The 19,798-nt window shown below is 35.8% G+C and overlaps 1 protein-coding gene across 1 annotated transcript in view; it reads right to left on the reverse strand.

Moving 5' to 3' along the window:
• LOC128237766 (uncharacterized) overlaps nucleotides 1-19,769 on the reverse strand; it is a 34,295-nt gene extending 14,526 nt beyond the window's left edge. The window contains exons 1-9 of the mRNA XM_052953351.1: nucleotides 19,591-19,769; nucleotides 15,864-17,572; nucleotides 15,333-15,484; nucleotides 14,798-14,846; nucleotides 7,909-8,061; nucleotides 5,574-5,758; nucleotides 4,822-4,870; nucleotides 3,400-3,492; nucleotides 975-1,133 (exon numbers count right to left, since the gene is read on the reverse strand). Coding sequence (XP_052809311.1) covers nucleotides 975-1,133; nucleotides 3,400-3,492; nucleotides 4,822-4,870; nucleotides 5,574-5,758; nucleotides 7,909-8,061; nucleotides 14,798-14,846; nucleotides 15,333-15,484; nucleotides 15,864-17,535 — 2,512 coding nt within the window. The 5' untranslated portion in view covers nucleotides 17,536-17,572; nucleotides 19,591-19,769. The remainder of the gene's footprint in view (nucleotides 1-974; nucleotides 1,134-3,399; nucleotides 3,493-4,821; nucleotides 4,871-5,573; nucleotides 5,759-7,908; nucleotides 8,062-14,797; nucleotides 14,847-15,332; nucleotides 15,485-15,863; nucleotides 17,573-19,590) is intronic.
• Nucleotides 19,770-19,798: the final 29 nt, after the last annotated feature.

The following is a 19,798-nucleotide window of genomic DNA, read 5'->3' on the forward strand; positions in this document are numbered from 1 at the left end:
TTTAGACGCAAGTACGAAAAAATGTATTCACATATAGTTTGCTTTGAAAACCTCTTAACTTTTTCATTATACAGAATTATTTTATGTCATGATTTATCATATTCTTATGATACACTGTCATGTCATACTGTAATGCACTTGCAGAACAAAATATGTCATTGGAAAAATATGTTTTCGAGACAATTAAATTAAATTTACCTTCCTCCAAAGTCTTCTAAAAAATTGTGCTTAATTCTATCAGCTTGATGACTTTCAGACAATAAGAGAATAGAATAAATATCATTAATTTCTTCCTTCCAAAATAGTAATATTTCTTTGCCTTTGATAATTACTACAAATTAATTGATCATTTGTTGTAAAAGTTTCCTTTTTGCATTTCACCCTTGTGGAGTTGTTTCTTTACATTCAGTTTCACTCACATACTGTGGTTTCACTTACTTTGTCATTATTGCCTGATGTAAAATTTCTAAAAAAACCCAAAAAAAACCCCGGGGGATGGATCGAAATTCCGGGGGATTTTTCCCCCCGCCGGGGGATATGGCATGTATGCATACCATAAATTCTAGCTCTTTTTTCAAATTAAATAGCAAGTACTCTTGTTAGAAAAGTGAACTTGCAAAGAAATCGCAGGTGTTAAATAATCAATTTAAACTAAAATTGCTATGAAGTTGCATGTGTGTAGGTGAATTACTATGGGGGTAGCATGCATAACAAGATGATTCTAATTAAAGGGCCATAACTCTGGTTAGACATAGTGAAATGTTACAGAAATTACAGGTGTACCATTTCCCATGCTGACCAACATTGCTGTGAAGTATGACGTTAGCAGGAGCACTAGTTTTGAAACTACTCGCAACACTAGTTTTTCTGATCATTTGTTTCTTATTACCATACTTGCATAGCTTTTATTATGAAATTATCGGTTTTTAAATCAAGCACTTTTGCCCAACCAGAGAGAGTTCAAGGATTGTTTAAAGAATATTTAAACATTACTAATGTGAAGGTCATGGGAGACTGACCTTTCTCTTCTGGGTCATTATCATCATCTGGTATCGGCTCTCCCCTCTCCTGTCTGCCAACTAGTATTTGGACGAGCTCATCTGCTGTGAACCTCAGTGTTCTCTGGCTGGGATCTAAAAGAGGTCAGGGTCATTTTACACTGGTGACTGGAAATCAATGATTTAGTAACAAGACACAAAAAATTGACTACAGAAGGGGTGGTTAACAGTAATAGCACTTAAAATATGACAAAGGCAGCAGAAATTAAGGTGATAAGAAAGGTAGGAATTGTAGACAATGATGATGAGATTGGTATAAATCTTGACATCATTGGAAAGAAACGTCGACACAACAGCAACAGGAAGGTCCAATAACTGAACTAGAAAGGAAATCAAGGCTATTGAGAAGGGAAACAACGTCAGAAGAAATGAAAACAACAGAGTTGAGAGGGATAATAATGAAATGTAATTGGATAAAATGGCAACGGAAAAGACATTTTCGGCATTTGTAGGGTAACAACAGCAGAATCAATTGAAATCAGAGCAGAGACCAAAACTAAACAATTATTAAAGCCAGAGTATTGAGCCATGCCATTGATGAGCGTAATTATCTACCGCAATAGGTATTACAAGGTTTTTTTCAATATATATAATGGTGTTTGAATTAGGCCAATATTTTGCACAACAAAGCAGATGACAACACCAAGGCTATCATATCTTAACCTTTTCTTCGACAAACAGATGAGCTAAAATCAGCCATGAACCAGAAGCAGCAGTGACCGAAAGGGTTGCTATACAGGCAGGAATGAAAACAATGGCAATGGCAGGGCTAGCAATGAAGGCTTGAGTGTAAACAATGGCAATGGCAGGGGTAGCAATGAAGGCAGGAGTGTAAACAATGGCAATGGCAGGGGTAGCAATGAAGGAAGGGGTGTAAACAAGCAAATTGGTTGAATTGATATCCCCCGCCTGATTAGGCAAGATTCATGATTTGGAAATGAAAAGAAGGTGGAATACTCCTATATTAACATGTAATATGGCTGCAGAGAAATGGACCAAGAAAACATTCTGCTTAAGTTTTATAAATATTTGACCATGTATAATGCCTCTAGTATGTTCCAAAGGATTTTCTAAGATTTGACCTACTGATCTAGTTTTTGACCCCATGTGACCCACTTTTTAAAGTGGTTCATATTTCAACAAGGTTTACATCATGACCAATTTTGAACATAACTTGACCAATCATTACCATATGGTTCCGGACAAGATTTTTCAAAGATTTGACCTAGTGACTTATTTTCGATCATATGTGACAGAGTTTTATTTACGACCAAGAGTTCATCAAGGAAAACATCTGATAAAGTTTCATGTATATTTGACCATGTATAATGCCTCTAGTATGTTCCAAAGATTTTTCTAAGATTTGACCTAGTGACCTAGTTTTTGACCCCATGTGACCCACTTTTAAAATAGGTCGAGATATGATCAAGGGGAACATTCTGACCAAGTTTAAACATTTTCTGATCAATGCCTACCAAGAAATGGTACTGGACGGTCAGAAGGACGGAATGACGGCAATTGCAGACGAAGCAATGAAGGCAGGAGTGTAAACAACGGCAATGGCAGGGCTAGCAATGAAGGCAGGAGTGTAAACAATGGCAATGGCAGGGGTAGCAATGAAGGCATGAATTTAAACTACAGCAATGGCAACGGTAGCAATGAAGGCCTGAGTGTAAACAATGGCAAAAATAATAAAATGAAAAAAATCATCCTACCTTCCCTTATTTTTCTTGCCATTTTACAGGGACCATACATACCAGGTATATGTTTTTGCCTTATTGCATTGTACCGGTCATGTGAATATAACAAACTCATAACTTTGTTACATAACCAAAGAATTGACTTCACTCCTTCCATTTAATTTTATTTGCAGAAGGTACGGGGTAAATATCAAACTTTCATCAATGTCAACAAAATACTAATACTGTTTTTCAAGAAAACCCCCAAACATTTCTGGGTATGAGATTGCTTAACTCGTTTATTGCGAATCCTTACATCCATACACGTCACAACCTATTTTCACATTGTGTTGATCCCACATTTACAAGTTTACAATAATTCTAGGTAAAAGCTAGAGGTAAAGTTAGAGGTAATTTCATGTAATACAGATTAACAAACAAAATCTGAAATGTTTTTTCAGAGAGACGAACATATTAGTACAATTTTAAAATCAGCTATAAGCATGAGTTTTAAAACCATTTACCCTTCCTGGGTGATAACCAGTACTACCGTAAGGTTATGAGCAGTATTCGAATAAAGGACACTCTTATCCTTAGCATCACACGCTAACCACTCAGCCACGCCACCTAAAGTTTTTAAAATCCGGAAAACCACTCCGTACTGCGCCCGTTGAACTCATGGATTGCCAGACGGACTGCCGCCCTCGAGTAGCCCATATCCAGCACAGCCTTGGCAGCTTCGGTCTCAATGGGGTCTGAAACACACATGACACTTTGATTACATATTGCTTTTCCTCATTTGAAACGTTAGAACTTAGAACTTCCTATAACCATGAACATTAGAACGTCCTATATCCATGAACATGAGAACGTCCTATATCCATGAACATAAGAACGTCCTATAACCATGAACATAAGAACGTCCTAAATCCATGAACATAAGAACGTCCTATAACCATGAACATAAGAACGTCCTAAATCCATGAACATAAGAACGTCCTATATCCATGAACATAATAATGTCCTAAATCCATGAACATGAGAGCGTCCTATATCCATGAACATGAGAACGTCCTATATCCATGAACATGAGAATGTCCTAAATCCATGAACAGAGTAAAAGGGCAATGCCTATATTCCCTACTTTAGATGTATTATAAATTAAGGCAATGAAGGTTGTTCGGTTAGAGCAGTGGTAAAGGCACTTGCTTCACACTAAGGTGACTGGGCTCATTTCTGGCTAAATGGGCGTATGTGAGTTTGGTTGGTGGTCAACAAGCCAAACAATTGTAATGATGAAACGAATGTTCGATCACTCAGCTTCAAGAAAAGATTTGAAAAAAAGGTTTACCCTTTTCCTGATAAACAGTATGGTAGGTAGTTTATTTCAAGAAAAATCGGTATTAAAAAAAGTTGAGTATGAAAATATTTTGTTTGACATTAATTGCTGCAATTGGAACTCCTCGCTCTTTTTCCATTGAAAACAACCTCAGATGTATGCTGGTAAATCAATTAAAGTAGTTCAGAAATAAATAATAACAATATCAATAAATCTTAGCTTTTTAAAGTTTAATTCTTAAATATGTTTAAATTGTTTCCCAATGAAGTGTATTACTGCATTAATAACTTAAATTCCTCAGAGTTAAGTTTTAAGGTTTAAACACTCAATTGATACTACTATGCAAACTACTTGCGGAGTAGTTAAATGTAAAGAATTCTGAAATTTTAAAACATCCAAGGTCGTTTTGAATGGAAAATGGCATTGTTATGTTTGATCAAAGGGAAGTAACTACAATTCTTTTAAAAGTAGTTCCTTAAGTCGATATTTGAACTTCTTAGTTTAGTTTGCGGTGATTTTTTTTTAACTAAGTTTATTTCACTGATGAAACTCCATACTTCATCAATAAGCATGAAAGAAATAGAAAAGCCTCCGATGCACTGTATTATGGCCTCTATATATGCATATTTACCTTTTTCAAATATTAAACATGTAAAAAAAGACCACTTAAAATTTAGTTATAACCAAAAATCAATCCCTGTTGTATTTTTTTCAAATTTAACTGAAAGTTTCTCAATCTTGTTACCAGTGTTCTGGAAGTCCAGGTTGGTCAGGCCACGAACAACAACAGACTCCTGCAATAAAGAAGGTTCATAGGTAACACTAAGAAAACGCAGAAAGAACTGCTCAATTAGCTTTCAAAAAATATAGTTAGTGGTGACAAAGGGCACAAGTGCATTGAATCATACTAATCCATACATTAATCCCAGTAAATTTTAAAATACCATTGGTATATATGTCTGTACTAATCACATGACTTTCACATGCTAAATGTACACACTATAAACTGGGAAAACATTATGCGCTATTTTTGAAAGTGGAAAACAAAGTATTCTTTTAATCATGTAAACTGTTGTATTACAGGGTATCTGCCTCATACTAGTTTGTTTTAATAATTCTAGGCTTGCTTTGAGGAAATACTGTATTTGCCGATTTTGGGAACATCTGGTGTCTAGTCCCTTTAATGAGGTAACATATTGATGCCTGGTGATATTAACTCCACTAGGACTGCAGGGCATAAATGAGTCAGATGCAAAAGCCAACTCTCATCTGTTTTTTTTTCCAATTGATCAAGAGGCATTAATAAAAAAACGATTATGCTTAAGTAATGGTACCTGTTTGACATGAGAATATTGTAATAATGATAATATGTTCAATATTTCATGATAATATTTTTATGATTATGCAGTTAATTGCATCAATAAAAAGGCAATATAAGGATTTCAACAATTTTCCTTAGACAACTTGATGAGATAAAAATTCAAAACTATTTCATACCTCTTCCTCGAGCTGTGCCCGTTGGGCTGCAGCTTGCACCATGTCTATGTAGTCCTGCCCCTTTATCTCGCGCACATAGCTGCAGTGGGGGAACCAGCGGGCGTGTTCGAGCCACGGGTCGTCCTCTCCATCCCAACGTTGCAGGCCCCCGTCACATGTGAAACACCGACACAGGTCATTGATGCCTGAAACCGTAACACATGAAGTTAGCAATCTTTAAAGACCTCCATATTGCTTGCATGATTGAAGCAGCAGTTGGCAAAGCAAGGCACTTGATCCAAGTCTCTATCCCAACACTGCAGGCCACTGCCACACCAGAACGACAGACACATGTCATATATGCCTATAACTAGAATTCCCGGAAAAGATGAGTGGCCTTTCTGGAGCACTGTCTCTTCTGAACCTCATTCAATACCATAACTTTTTGGTTACCGTGACCTTTGGATTTCTGACCTCAAAATCAATAGAGATCATGCAGTAACCATGAAATATTGCTACCAAGAAATCAAGACTGCAAGACCATGCCAGTGTTCAGGATATATATTAAGTAGGGATGCAAACGAATATTCAAATATTCCATCAAGCGTTTGGTATTCAAGTTTCAAAATCAGTATCCAATATTTCTTCATCTTCACACATACATCCTATCTATAGGAGCATGAGGGGTGTGTTCAAGCTTAGAGAGATTTATTCCATCCAAACACTGTTGTCCACCATCGCATGAAAAACACTGATACAAATCGTTGTTGTCTGAATTCATCATAAATTAACTGCTAGCTACAAGATCCCTTCATCTCTCAAGTGAAGCTCCGAGGGATAACAATCCCACCAGCACTAGCTACAGGTAATCTTATGACCAAACAAACACCACAGGTCACTTTTTCCCTGGAAATTTCTACAAAAGTTGATGACTCCTGAAAAAGTATACATGATATATTTGCGGCATCCAACAGAATTAAAAAAATTCATGATGCCAGCATTATAATTAACAATAACTCTTAAACTGGATAATGTTATTGATATCTGAATATGCAAAAACAATGGGAATAAGATCAAACAATTTGGTACACATGTGCTGCTTAAATTTTTGTCGTTCTGAACATATGCACCAAGTTTTATGTTAACATAGGTTTTAAGCCGTTGATAAACTTTCAAGAAAACCAAGGCTATGAAAATCTTTATAATGATGTCACATTAAATAACTTCTAAATGTTAAGCCCTTAAAGAACCCATCACAGGTCATAAATGTCTGAATGGAGTAAAACATTTGAAAACAAAAGTGGAATTATTGCAATAAAAAGGGTCATTACTTGTAAGTGGGATTTTTTGGTTATTTATTATGCCCATAAACATGTTGACCAAGTTAACTGATGATTGGAATGGTAACATTGCTATAAAGCTTGAGGTCAAACAGTGTCAATTTTAGAAAGAAATTGTCAATTCAAAAGCAATAACATTGGAATGAATGGCTATTAATTAGGCTTGTCTACCACATTTTCCTTATAAACATGATGATCAATTTTGGTTATGATTGTTGGTGAACATTTGCGAAAGAAAGAGCAGAGAGACAATGCTGTCATATTTTATCAATTCAAGGACCATAAATCTAGTGACAAATACATTCCAGCTAGTTACCAAAACTTATCCCCAAAATTTTACCCTGATTAACATAATCACAAAGTTTCGTGAAGATAGTTATAGATTTATGAAAGCAAGAGAGTGAACAAATTGTCATTTCAAGGGTCATAACTCAGGGATGACAACTCTTTCCAGCTTTTTATCAAATTAAGATATTTTCAAATATACACAGTAACCAAGTTTGGTGTGAATTGTGGCAGATATGCATGACAGGCATGTAAAAAAAAAGGTGGCATAACTTAACATTGATTAAGGCCAGAGTTATGGGCCTTGATATGCATGTGCGTATTATCTCTGGCGATATTTGTTCAAGTTTCATTTGATTATCTTAAATAGTTGTAATGATACCTAAGGTTACAACTTTTGCATAACACTGGGCCGCCAACACATGGCTATAACAATACGTCAACCTTTTTCAACAAATAAAGAGTTTAAATTGAAGCGATTATATTGAAAACCCCCCACATCTATTCCATATCACGATAGTGGCACTGGGTTGAGCATCTCAAGCATTCCTTACTAGTAAAGAACTGCAATGTTCAGCCAGTTGAAAGGGAATGGTTGACATTGGGCATACATAATCCAGCTAGTCTTCATACAATATTGCGCACAAGTTCTCCATTACTCACTTGGAGTGCTTATATTTGTTTTTAGTAAAGGTCACTATGCTGTTTGACCTATTGTCATTAACAATTACCTGTGAAGAAAAGGCCAGCATTTGCAAGTGCTTCTGGTTGCTGACCGGTGGACTGCGGCCATTCATTAAACGTACCCAACCGCTGGGCCAGAGTGGTCATTCCAGGGTGCCGTACTCTTCTTGTGGGCTGCTGAGCTGGGCGAGGCTCGCTCCCTAAAAATGATATTTGTTATGAATTGCATAAACTCTTAGAACAATTCAAAACTATGCTGCATATTTAACAGGAAAACCATGATATTTCTATAGAACTCAGCTATTTCATTATTGTCCTTTTGATGATCCAGATGATCATTAATGGAATATTAATGTTGTATTGAGAAAGATACTCTGTCCAAGTTTCATCAAGATAAGGTGAAAATAGGACATTCAGGGGCTGTATTCATAAATCACCATTGAACTTAATATAAAGAGTAAAATCCGAGTGTTTTGATTGGACTTTAAAATTTATTGGCCAATCGACTGAATGGAACCACTGAGGCATGTCTAATATTGACTACCGCCCTTAAGCTTTTTATCCATGATTTCTTTTCTAGAAAAAAAAGGATTCTATAAAAAAATTGAGATATCTTTTATAAAAATTGGCTATCATTCTGGGCATATAAAGTGTTCTGGGCATATAAAGTGTTCTGGGCATATAAAGTGTTCTGAGGCATATAGAGGGTTCTGGGGCATAAAAAGGGTTCAGGGGCATATAAAGGGTTCTGGGGCATACAAAGGGTTCAGAAATTTTAGCCATACTGATAGTGCCCCATGATCTGACCTAAATGCTACATTTTTAACCCCACATGAAACAGAACTCCTCCAAAATATTATGACAGCAAAAAAAATGGAAATAGAAATCTTCCTTATTCATGACGAAACAATGTGAGAATGAAGTATGTACAATTGTTTACGTAAAGCATACTTACCATTTGCAGTCTTGAATTACCATTATTTTCAATAAAAACTTTCAATTAACTCAAAATCAATACTTATGACATTGAATACAGGCTTCTTTGATTAATACTTATCAATATGAGTGTCGTAATATTTTTTTACGACAGTGTCAAAGAATGATTTACGGTATGTTTTCTCATGCAATCGGGTGTGTTCAGCTCAGAAGGTCATTTTACAACATATGTAAGTAAGCAGGCATTCAATCTCAAGATCACTTAACATTAGATACCGGGTAAGTGTGTTGATAAATATTATAATTGGTATTCAATATCATAACTTTGAATGTAAACAATAAGGAATAAGTAGGTGATTGGACAGTGGGATATAAATTACTGATCTGAACCGTGAGTGAATAAAGTCTGAATGGCACATGACTGATTAATGTCCTCATGTTATCAAAATTTAAATTGTCTTTCTTGGTATTTATTAACTTCCTCTTACACATACGCACTAAGTAACTGACAAGATAATGAAAATAGAAATTGGCTTCTGTAAAAGACACACACATGTTCTAGGGGTGAAAACTTCCCAATGTAAACAAATTTATAGTCAGATAGTGACGCATCCACATTGCAACCCTAAAAACATTTTATGCAAGTAAACTATATTGGCCGGAAACATTGCAATGGTTAAAATGTTCGGAGTGAATTTGATCAATTTGGATTTATTGAAGGGTCGTCAGAATTGTCCGAGATCATTTCAAGACCTCAGGCGACCAGTGTTTGCTAGAGGTCTTTAAGAGTTTGCTGGAATTCTTTCAGTGTGTGTATACCACAAGATAAACTGCGTCATAAATATTATGTCGAAAGGCAATATTTTGATCTGAATGAAGACTTCACAATGTCTTTACCATTTAAATTATTAAATAGCGCAGTCTACGCCACTTACACAGTCTTTCGAGTGACCAATAACAAAAAAGTAGGGATATAAGTAGGATTTTTTTTTAAAAAGTAGTGTAAAATAGGGATATTAAGAGCAACAACAGCTGTCATAGTATGTAACGAATGCCCCCGATTGTGACATTGACGTATGAACAAGGTCAGTACATGAAAAGTTGATCTTGCCTTTACATGTCAAATACATATGGCAAGTTATTTTAAATTGCCTCTAAACATAAAAAATACCACCCATACTTGACAACCGACACTGTTATGTCCTTATATATGCAGCACTCAATTGTGAATAAACACCCAAGTGTGACCTTGACCTTAGAGGTAGGGACACCGGTCGTGCATGCGACACGTCATCTTGGTATGTGGAACACATGTGGCAAATTCTTTTAAAATCTGTCAATACATGGGAAAGTAACAGCCCGGACATGACAACCTAAACTCTATGTCCTATATGCAGCACTCCATTGTGAATAAAGACCCAAGTGTGACCTTGACCTTTGAGGAAGGGGCACGGGTCTTGCACGCGACACGTCGTCTTGGTATGTGGCACACATGTGGCAAGTTATTTTAAAATCTGTCCATACAAGGGAAAGTTACAGCCCGGACATGACAACCTAAACTCTATGTCCTATATGCAGCACTCCATTGTGAATAAACACTAAGTGTGACCTTGAACTTAGAGGTAGGGGCACGGGTCTTGCACGCGACACGTCGTCTTGGTATGTGGAACACATGTGGCAAGTTATTTTAAAATCTGTCCATACAAGGGAAAGTTACAGCCCGGACACGACAACCTATACTCTATGTCCTATATGCAGCACTCCATTGTGAATTAAGACCCAAGTGTGACCTTGACCTTTGAGGAAGGGGCACGGGTCTTGCACGCGACACGTCGTCTTGGTATGTGGCACACATGTGGCAAGTTATTTTAAAATCTGTCCATACAAGGGAAAGTTACAGCCCGGACATGAGTTATTGAGCCGGACACACAGTCGGATGGAAGGACGGATGGACAGACGGTGCGATTTTAATATGCCCACCTTCGGGGGCATAAAAAGTAGGGAAAGTAGGGCTCTTTACTTCCCTTTTTGCATGCAAATAAATGACTATTAACCCCTATTCATCAATGTACATGTCATTATCCTTGTTTAAAAACCATTATTTTTCAAACTATTTTTACAAAAAAAGTATGGATAGCAGAGCTTTTTCGAGAAAAAGTAGGACGACAAAAAACTAGGGAAAAGTAGGAAAGGAAGGGCCCGCTTGAAAGCCTGCTTACAGAGCCCGGCCTTTGGTCTTTTACCAGAGTTTGCTTGAGAGTTTAGTTTCTGAAAATACTGTGATAAACCTCAAAACCGCCGCCTGCTGGAGCACTGTCATAAAGATAGTTTGGAAACAGATTTGTTGAAGTGTTTGAGTAAACTAAGCACCTTACCAAACTCTGGTAATGAAACGAGGGCGGGGACTCTTTATGTGGCATAGACTGCCTTTTATTTCTATTAAAATGGAAAAAAAAAAGTAAGGTTATCTTTGAGTTAAATCTTTATTTTAAGCAAAATGTTGCCCTCTAACGTAGCATATATGACACAATTTATCACATAGTTTACACACGCTGCCTTTACAGATTTTCAAAATCTGGGACCCATTTTAATGAATGGTAAATTCAACATTCATTTGCAGTTCCTATTGTGTGTTGGAAAATCTTTTTATCGATAATCAAATGAAAACCTGCCATCATCATTGATCAGCAAACAGCAACTAATTGAAAATGTATTTCCATACTAAAAATTGGTATGAAAATAACATTTAAGGCATGTTTATTCCCACAACTTTCATTTATTCATCAAAATTGGCCCGACACATTGAATGACAAAATAATAGATAAATACAATGAAATTATTTTTGTACCTTTACTGTATAGCACCAATTTGACTACATAATGTTATGACTGAACAAATGGTATTCTACACATGTATTTTGTGGTTGTTAAGTAAAAAACAAGTTTGATGATAGTCATAATCAATTATTGCTAATGTTCGGTGCCCATGAATAAGTTGAATATATTAAATTATCACGCTATCACTACTTTAAAGTCAGAAAGGGACAGCAATACTTATACTTCAATTAATTATCATTTTTTCAAACTACATTTCTATTCGCACAAATTAAACATCAAAATAACACTAATTTTGAACTAATTCATTATTTAATTTATGACTTCAAAACCAATCTGCTTGACCCATCAGCCAAGACTGGTAGTAATTTGACTGGGTCTTGTATGTTTTGATTGGGTCTGGTAAAAAAATGAATGGGTCCGGTAATTTTTTTGAGTGAGTCTGTAATTTGTTTAGAGTGGGTCTGGTCATTTTTAGAGTGATTCTGGTATTTTTTTAGAGTGGGTCTGGCAGAAATTTGAGTAGGTCTGGTAAAAAATGGAGTGGGTCTGGTAATATTTTTACGTTGGACTGGTAAAAAAAAAAGAGTGAGTCTGAAATTTATTTGGCCATTTCTCAATAGATGATGAACAAAAATTATTGAATATGAGTTTTTAGTCTGGTAAAGGATTTTTGGGTGTCTGATTAAACTTGAACCAGAAAAAGATACTTAAGGGAAATCTTAGACATAGGTCATTTCCAGATAATGAATTCCAACCAGTGCATACAAGAAAATCTATTGAAATTTAAAAAGGTTAAAATTTGTTTGATGAAAAAATTAAGATTATGTGTCATCATCAAGGAATTGATTACTGTATAGAAGTAATAGTTACAGCACCCTTAACTAGAGTTAAAGTAATTAAACACTTTGTGCCCGTGCATAATTTCAATCCCAAGAATATATTGGTGATGAGTAAGATGACTTGAAGGCAAGGACAATTGTTGAAATAAAGATTACAATTTTTTTTTTTCTTTGTGATTATGTGAATGGTAATATCATGCGAATATTTATTTGTTCAAAATAATTAAATCAAATAAAAGTGAGAAATCAAACTTATTTACAATTGATAATAAATATAATAATATATGTATAATGTATTTAGTTACCAAAACAGGAATAAGAATATCCATTTTTCAATGAAGTTATTTCACCACTTTGGCAGTTATATGTCTTTTGATCAATTTATGATTACTTAATGTCAGACAATACTTAAGAATCCAGACCCAAAGTATTTGAATATAGCCTTGTTCAATCTTTATAATAATGAAATCAATAGACTTGATCAATATACTTGAATGAAAATAGTTTTTTCGAAAGAAAGGTTAGAAACATCATGTCAAATTATTGACACACGCACACGTCTTCAAAATCATAACCAAAAGCAATGTACTGTATAGGTATAATGTAACCATCATATCGATAACCGTTTTTATGAATGTCATATATCGTAAGATCACCAGAGCCCACGTGGCGTGGTCTGCGTGTGTTTCATTTCAATATCATTATGAAGTTTTGATTCGTTTGGAGGTCTGTTTTATGGTACGTGTAAGAATTCTTGGTTTAATATTTTATTTGGATGTTAATCTTATTTATTCAGAAGTGTTTACTTTACTGTGCATTTGTATGGCATTTTATAACAGTAAGAAAAACATTTTCATGTATTTTACATTTACCAGTATGTTATTACTATGAAAGTAAATGAAAGCTTACATTGATAATGGATGATATATCTGAACATAAGCCATTACTTTACTTTTAGGAAATGGGCCTGCTAAAAATCTGAATCCCCTAGGCACTGGAATTTTAAGGGATTTTTGGGAACAAACTGGCAACTTAAGCCAAAAAATAAATTGTGTGGTTATAAATACATTTTGACAAAAAACAACTATGCTTTTTTCTTTCTTTTTTTATTAGGCTTTATTTAGAACATTGGTGTCATCATTGGGGAATGGAATAAAGCTTTTAAACTACATAAAAACACACACCCACACAAATATTTTTTTAGGCGGGGTTGGTACCTATTTCATAGGTAAGGTCAGATCATCTATCGTAAGCATTTTTTTGACCTTACACAAAATGTAATTAATGTTCAAAAAATAAATGCATTACCGTTACCAAAATTGAAGTTTTATTAGTAAAGGATATTAAATTGTAACAATGTCTGTACCCCATGGAATTGGACGAAATTGGCTTCAGCAACATTACTGTTAATATGACCAACCATAATACAAACTAGGTATGTCTCAACCCTGTTATGAAAGGTCTCGACCCTGTCTTGGCTCTGATAAAAAGGTCTGAGCTCTGTAAGAAAAGGTCTTTGCACTGTTAAATTAGGTCCCGCCATGTTGAAAAAAGGCATGACCTTGTAAGATAAGGTCTGAACCATGATAAAAAAAAAATACCAGAGGCTGTATCTTAAAAGTTGTTTTCTGATTTTATTTTTTTCTAGAACATTCAGAGTGAACCTCCATCATGGGTAAAAAAGATGAAAATGCCAATGGAGGACGATATGACAGACCGTGAAGACCCTGACAAAATTACAGTAAGCGATATTCATAAACTAATTGACATGACACCAAAGATAAAACCTTCCTGATATAAATTGTCATATCTAGTTACCAAATGAAGAGATTTACTTGTCACATGATATGATCCTGTACAAACAAATATACATGGACTTGGAATCAATATATTTTTTGTTTGAAAAAAATAAAATAATTCAAGTTAAGAGTTATATCAATTCTCTATACAACCTATTATGACTTTGTTCTTATTTTATTATTGATTTGTTATCTATATCATTGTTCATTGCTTTTTGTGAACATCTTAAAACATACATATAAATCATAATAAATGTCCTTGAATATCATTTATTGCATTACGATTAATTAATTCATTAACGTAAAATCATCTGCTGAGGCACTCAAAACTATGTTAGCATTACTTTTTAAGTTATTTTAAATAGGAATGGGTATTTTTTTCATTTATTTAGTTATCAATATCATTCCATTAATTTTTTATTTATTTTTGACTTTTTTTCTTGGGGGGGGGGGGGGGGGGGGATACTATTTTGAATATCTTAGCCCTTCCTGAGATAAATGTATACATTCATCTGCAGTACAAACCTTGTGATCTGGCTGTTTCATTGTTCCTCTGAGCCTCTGCAAGATTTTCCTGGAAATATAGCAAATATGACTGTGAGTTTTTATAGACGGTTTACTTTTTGAATACTTATCAATGACCCAATAAAGTTAAGTATAAGAAGACAGATCAATAACATATTAAAGGAAGTTAAATAGCAGTTCATAATTTTATTGTTATCACTGCAATGGTTTGGCAATTAGCCACATACTTCAAAGTAAGGGTACAATATTATGAATGGGACAAAAATATGATCGTGAGAGGACTGTGTATAAATAGCGTGTATAATATCAGTGTTTCAAGGAAGTTTGATCAGGAAGGAGGAACTAAAAGGTTGACGGAAGTACATAATGATGAAAGCCTCCCGACAAGTGCATGTAGGAAATTTTATCATTATGATTTCTATCATTTTCATAGCAGAATGGAACATAATACCATTTTTTACAAATTAAGGATGACATTCATATAATTGACATGACATTAGTTTAACTATGGTCTAAATCTATGTATATATATCACCCTGTATGTGTTGAGAAGCTGTTCTCCTAACAACTCTCTCAGGAACAGACAGTTAGGAGAATGTTTAATGTGTTCAAACAACGGCTCGTCCCCATCACTGAAGTACTTCAGACCAATACCACAATGATAACATCGAACAAGGTCCTCTCGGCCTGAAAACACACAATTAAAATTTGCATACATTAAAAAAAAAGCGTTGATAGAATGTGTATGCATAATTTTTTATTGCTAAATATACACACTATAAAATGGGAAACCATTATGCGCAAATTTTACACAGGTTAACTCTGAGACAGTGACATAAAAAATATTTTCACCATGTAAAATGATCTATTTACGGCCACATATGGCTCGTTCTGTAAATTCTAGGCTTGCCTTATTGAAATACTGTATTTGCCGATTATGGGACCATCTGGCGTCCAGCCTCTTTAATGGAAATAATTAATTTGTTAAGATATCAAATCCTTCATCTAATAAAGAAAATCATGGGCAACAATTTGATACATCCTTTATCACACAACCAGACCTCACCTGTATAAAAGAATCCAAACACGATCATACGTGCAGGTGCCTGATGTGTTGATGCAGGCCAGTTAGTAAATGACCTCTGTCTTGCCGTTTGGTCCTGGTACTGGGGGTGCCTGGGCGTTGTTCTGCCCCCTCCTGTTGCTGTACCGTGCTGGCCCTGTCCCTGGACCCGATCCAGAAGGGCCCTCTCCTGGGCGTACGGAATATTTAGGGTTGGGGTTACAGGGAGAGGGGCGTTTGTGGCCGTTGCCGAGTCCTGTTCGGAAAACACAGGCCTTGTTGAGGTGACAATGTCATAGTTTCTAGATTCCCTGTCCTGTATTTCTGACCCCTCTGTGCACTGTATGGGATATCTCGGCTGTTCCTCACCCTGCTGAGATGATGCCAGTTGTTGTTGTTCTTGCTGTTGTTGTTGCTGTTGTTGTTGCACCTGTTGTTGCAACTGCTGTCGTTGCCTGGAAAAATTGCCAGGAGGCCTTCGATTTCTTCTGCCTATCGGATACACCCATAAATCATTTTTGTAAGACGAAGTATTTGGTAAATTTGTAGTTTCTCGAAGGGCCCTCTTGAATTCTTTTACAAATGCACCATGCTTTTCATTGACTTTGTTGGTGACAATTTTTTTCTTTTTCTTTTTAGGCTTAAAGTGTGTCGATGTTTTGAATATTGGACTTCTTTTTGGTGTTTTGGATAAAGAAACACTCCTTTCCTTCAACTTGTGTGGAGAAGGACTGGTTTCATTTCTGTTCAATAAAACCTTGTCTTGTTTTCTTGCAGAAGGTTTACTGCTATCCACTGTGGTATCACCATTCTTTCTTACTTTATCATGTTCTCTACAGTCAGTGTTTTCATTTTCGTTTTTCTTCCTTTCAACCAAAAGACAGTTATTTATCTGGGTATCATTTCTTACTTTTTCATCAACAGGACAATCACTGTTCTCACGTTCATTAAATTGTTGATTTTCAATAACCACATCTGATTGCAAATTTTCCCCAAATTTATCAAGATCTGAGCTTCTTTTATCATTGCTATGCGCTTTAACTCTTTTTTCAGGATTGGGCAAGATTACAGAGTCATTTTGATCTAATTCAATTGGCCGTTTATTTTTATCTAATTCAATTGGCTGTTTCTCAGGCTGTTTTTCTACAGAGCATGACACCTGTGTTTCGAGATACTCTCTTGCTGGTGGTACTCCAAAACACATTTTTTTATTCAAACCGTGCAATTGTTGACTACTGGAGGCGCTTCTAGGTTGTTTAGTTTGCAATGCAGCCTTTCTCCTAAAATGTTTACAATTCATAGACTTCAAATTATCTACACACAGCTTTCTTATTTCTCTTTTAGATGATATCTTATCTATTATATTGTCATTTTCAATAGCATAAAAATATTTCAGTGTTTCACCATCCTTAAATGCAATAAAGTTTTCATTCACATCACTAATATCTATTATACGTCTACAGTTTGATTCAATTTCTTCACAAAGACTTTTCTTCGAACCTGGGAAAATTTGCAGGCTATTTCCAATTGATAAAAAAATGGGTGAACTTGACTGTTGAAATTTATCTAGAACCAATCTGATCTGTTTCTTACGATCTTCCCCTTCTGAATAATGTACAGAGAAGGCATTTGTTTCTTCTTCATATTGTTTGCCATCCAAACCATCATGCATCATTATAGTGGCTACTTCTGTCAAGTCCTGCTATTTAAAACTGAAAAATGAAAAAATCTTATATTATGGTGTTTGATATCATAGCAGTATGATACATTTTTAGTCTTGTAATTAGCGATAGGCTGGTAGGTCAAATGACATGTTTTTTCAGCTCAATTTTAAAGCTGCACTCTCACAGATTTACCTTTATACAACTTTTTTTATTTTTTGTCTGGAAAGAGCAATTTTTTGCGTAAATATCTGCAATCCAATGATAAAAGATTGCCGACAAAAGATCAGATCGCAGATTTACATATTTCCGTTCGAAAATCAATGTTTTATATGGCTTTAACCGTTACTTTCTGTTAACCTACTGGGGACATAGACATTTGCGCGTCAAGCTGCAAGAATATTAGTAAAAGTTGTGAAAGAAACAGTACTTTTTTTAAAAACAAAGTTAAAATAAGGAGGTACAGGTTAGGTTTAAAAGTAAAAATAGTTTTACATAGCTCCCTATGGCGTCACATGTTCAATCTGGCAGACAGCCTGATTGAACTGCTCCCGGGTACGGCAGGCCACTATGTTGGGTGGGAGGTTGAACCAATGGAAGACAGCTCTTGGGAAGAAAGAGAATTTGTAGTAGCCAGTGGTGGCGGATATTAATCTGTAAGAGGAGCTGTGATAGTGTCGAGATGGTCTTGTCAGTGGGATAAGGTAGCCAGAGATGGGGATTGCTATTAGGTCATGTATTATTTTGTACATAAGAGAAAGCCTGTTATCTATTCATCTATGATCAAGCCTACGCCACTGTTAGGACTGCATCATGTTAGTGACAATTGATTTTTGTCCATAGTCATGTTTGGCCCATCTGGCAGACGGAATCGAGTTGGTATATGTGGGTATCAGTGAAGGGACACCAAACTGTGGAGCAATATTCAAGCTTTAACGAAAATGGATAAAACATTAATTTTTCAACTTAAATATAAAAATCTGCGATCTTATTTTTGTCAGCAGTCTTATAATTGGCTCGTTCCAAGACAAAAACAAAAAAGTTGTCAAAACGTTCAATCTGTGAGAGTGCAGCTTTAAAACTCGTTATGGCCTTTTGAACATGGTATGGTAAGTCGGCACCCTTTCAAAAGATTACAGAATAATAGTATTAAAAAAATACATGGTGCAGCTGTGCCTGTGTTTACTTCTAAACACGTGCATATGATTTATATTTTATATAAAAAAATTATTAAAAAGACATATTTCGAAAATCCGGAAATATGGTACCGTGTAAGAACATTTTTACTGCAGGTTGGCAACGATTTCATTTAAATATTTTGCTAACTGTGGTGCCAGGAGCGTTTCTCCGGACTTGTACATATTTTGAGATCTGCTAGCATTTCAGGCACACCTCTTTTCTTACACACAACCGTTAGAACATCCTGGCGCACACAAATATAACTTGTTTGGTACTTACGCCGTAACACAACAAAACTAATAAGCGCTTCTTAAAAAGGAAATATAAACATTATTATAAAAGCAGTGCCGCTGTTGCTCTAGTGAGGGCGCTGTACTTTGACAGATGTTGACACACTAACCAAAGATGTTTCATAAAAAAATAAAACAAAAAATCTCCAAGATAATTGTAAAACCCTCGGAGTGTTTGATATTTGGACCTCATGCACCCAAGTCATTTGTAACCACGCCCCCCCCCCCCACACTTCCCCAGGTCCGGGGGTATACTTGGGATAGCCGGGGAAATTGGCCGTGTTTTTACCTTTCAGCAGTGACGGGTGAATGCGGTGGTTTTGTCTTCGCTTTAAATATAGCAGGGAATAAGCATAACCTAGGGTACCTGGGGTGCGTGGGCATTTGGCGGGGATTTTACCATCTGTTCGTACCCGCAGGGCGAGGATTTTAGCCGGGGTTTGCTGGACCGTAAGTCAAAGTCCCCGCTATTCCCGGGACCGGGGGGGCCGTGATTACAATTGACTGGTGCCTTAGCTAGTACAGTACACAGATATAACTCGCTCGTGGAATACAAACATTAACTTAATTTTTATACTGTAAATATACAGTACACCACACCTGTATATTTACCAAACCATCAGTTTAGTTCCATGAGGCGAGGGAAGGTCAGGTCGGACGCGCGCATTCGGAACTCCTCGGCCATTTTTTCAAAAACAACCTCGGCAAACTCCGCGCAGTGTTACTTCCCTTGCAGTACAGTAATCACTGCCACCACAAGATTTTCATCCAAAATTGGATGAAAACTTTTAATGGCATTTTTTTTAAT

This window comes from Mya arenaria, chromosome 6 (genome assembly GCF_026914265.1).
Source record: "Mya arenaria isolate MELC-2E11 chromosome 6, ASM2691426v1".
NCBI classification, from domain to species: domain Eukaryota; kingdom Metazoa; phylum Mollusca; class Bivalvia; order Myida; family Myidae; genus Mya; species Mya arenaria.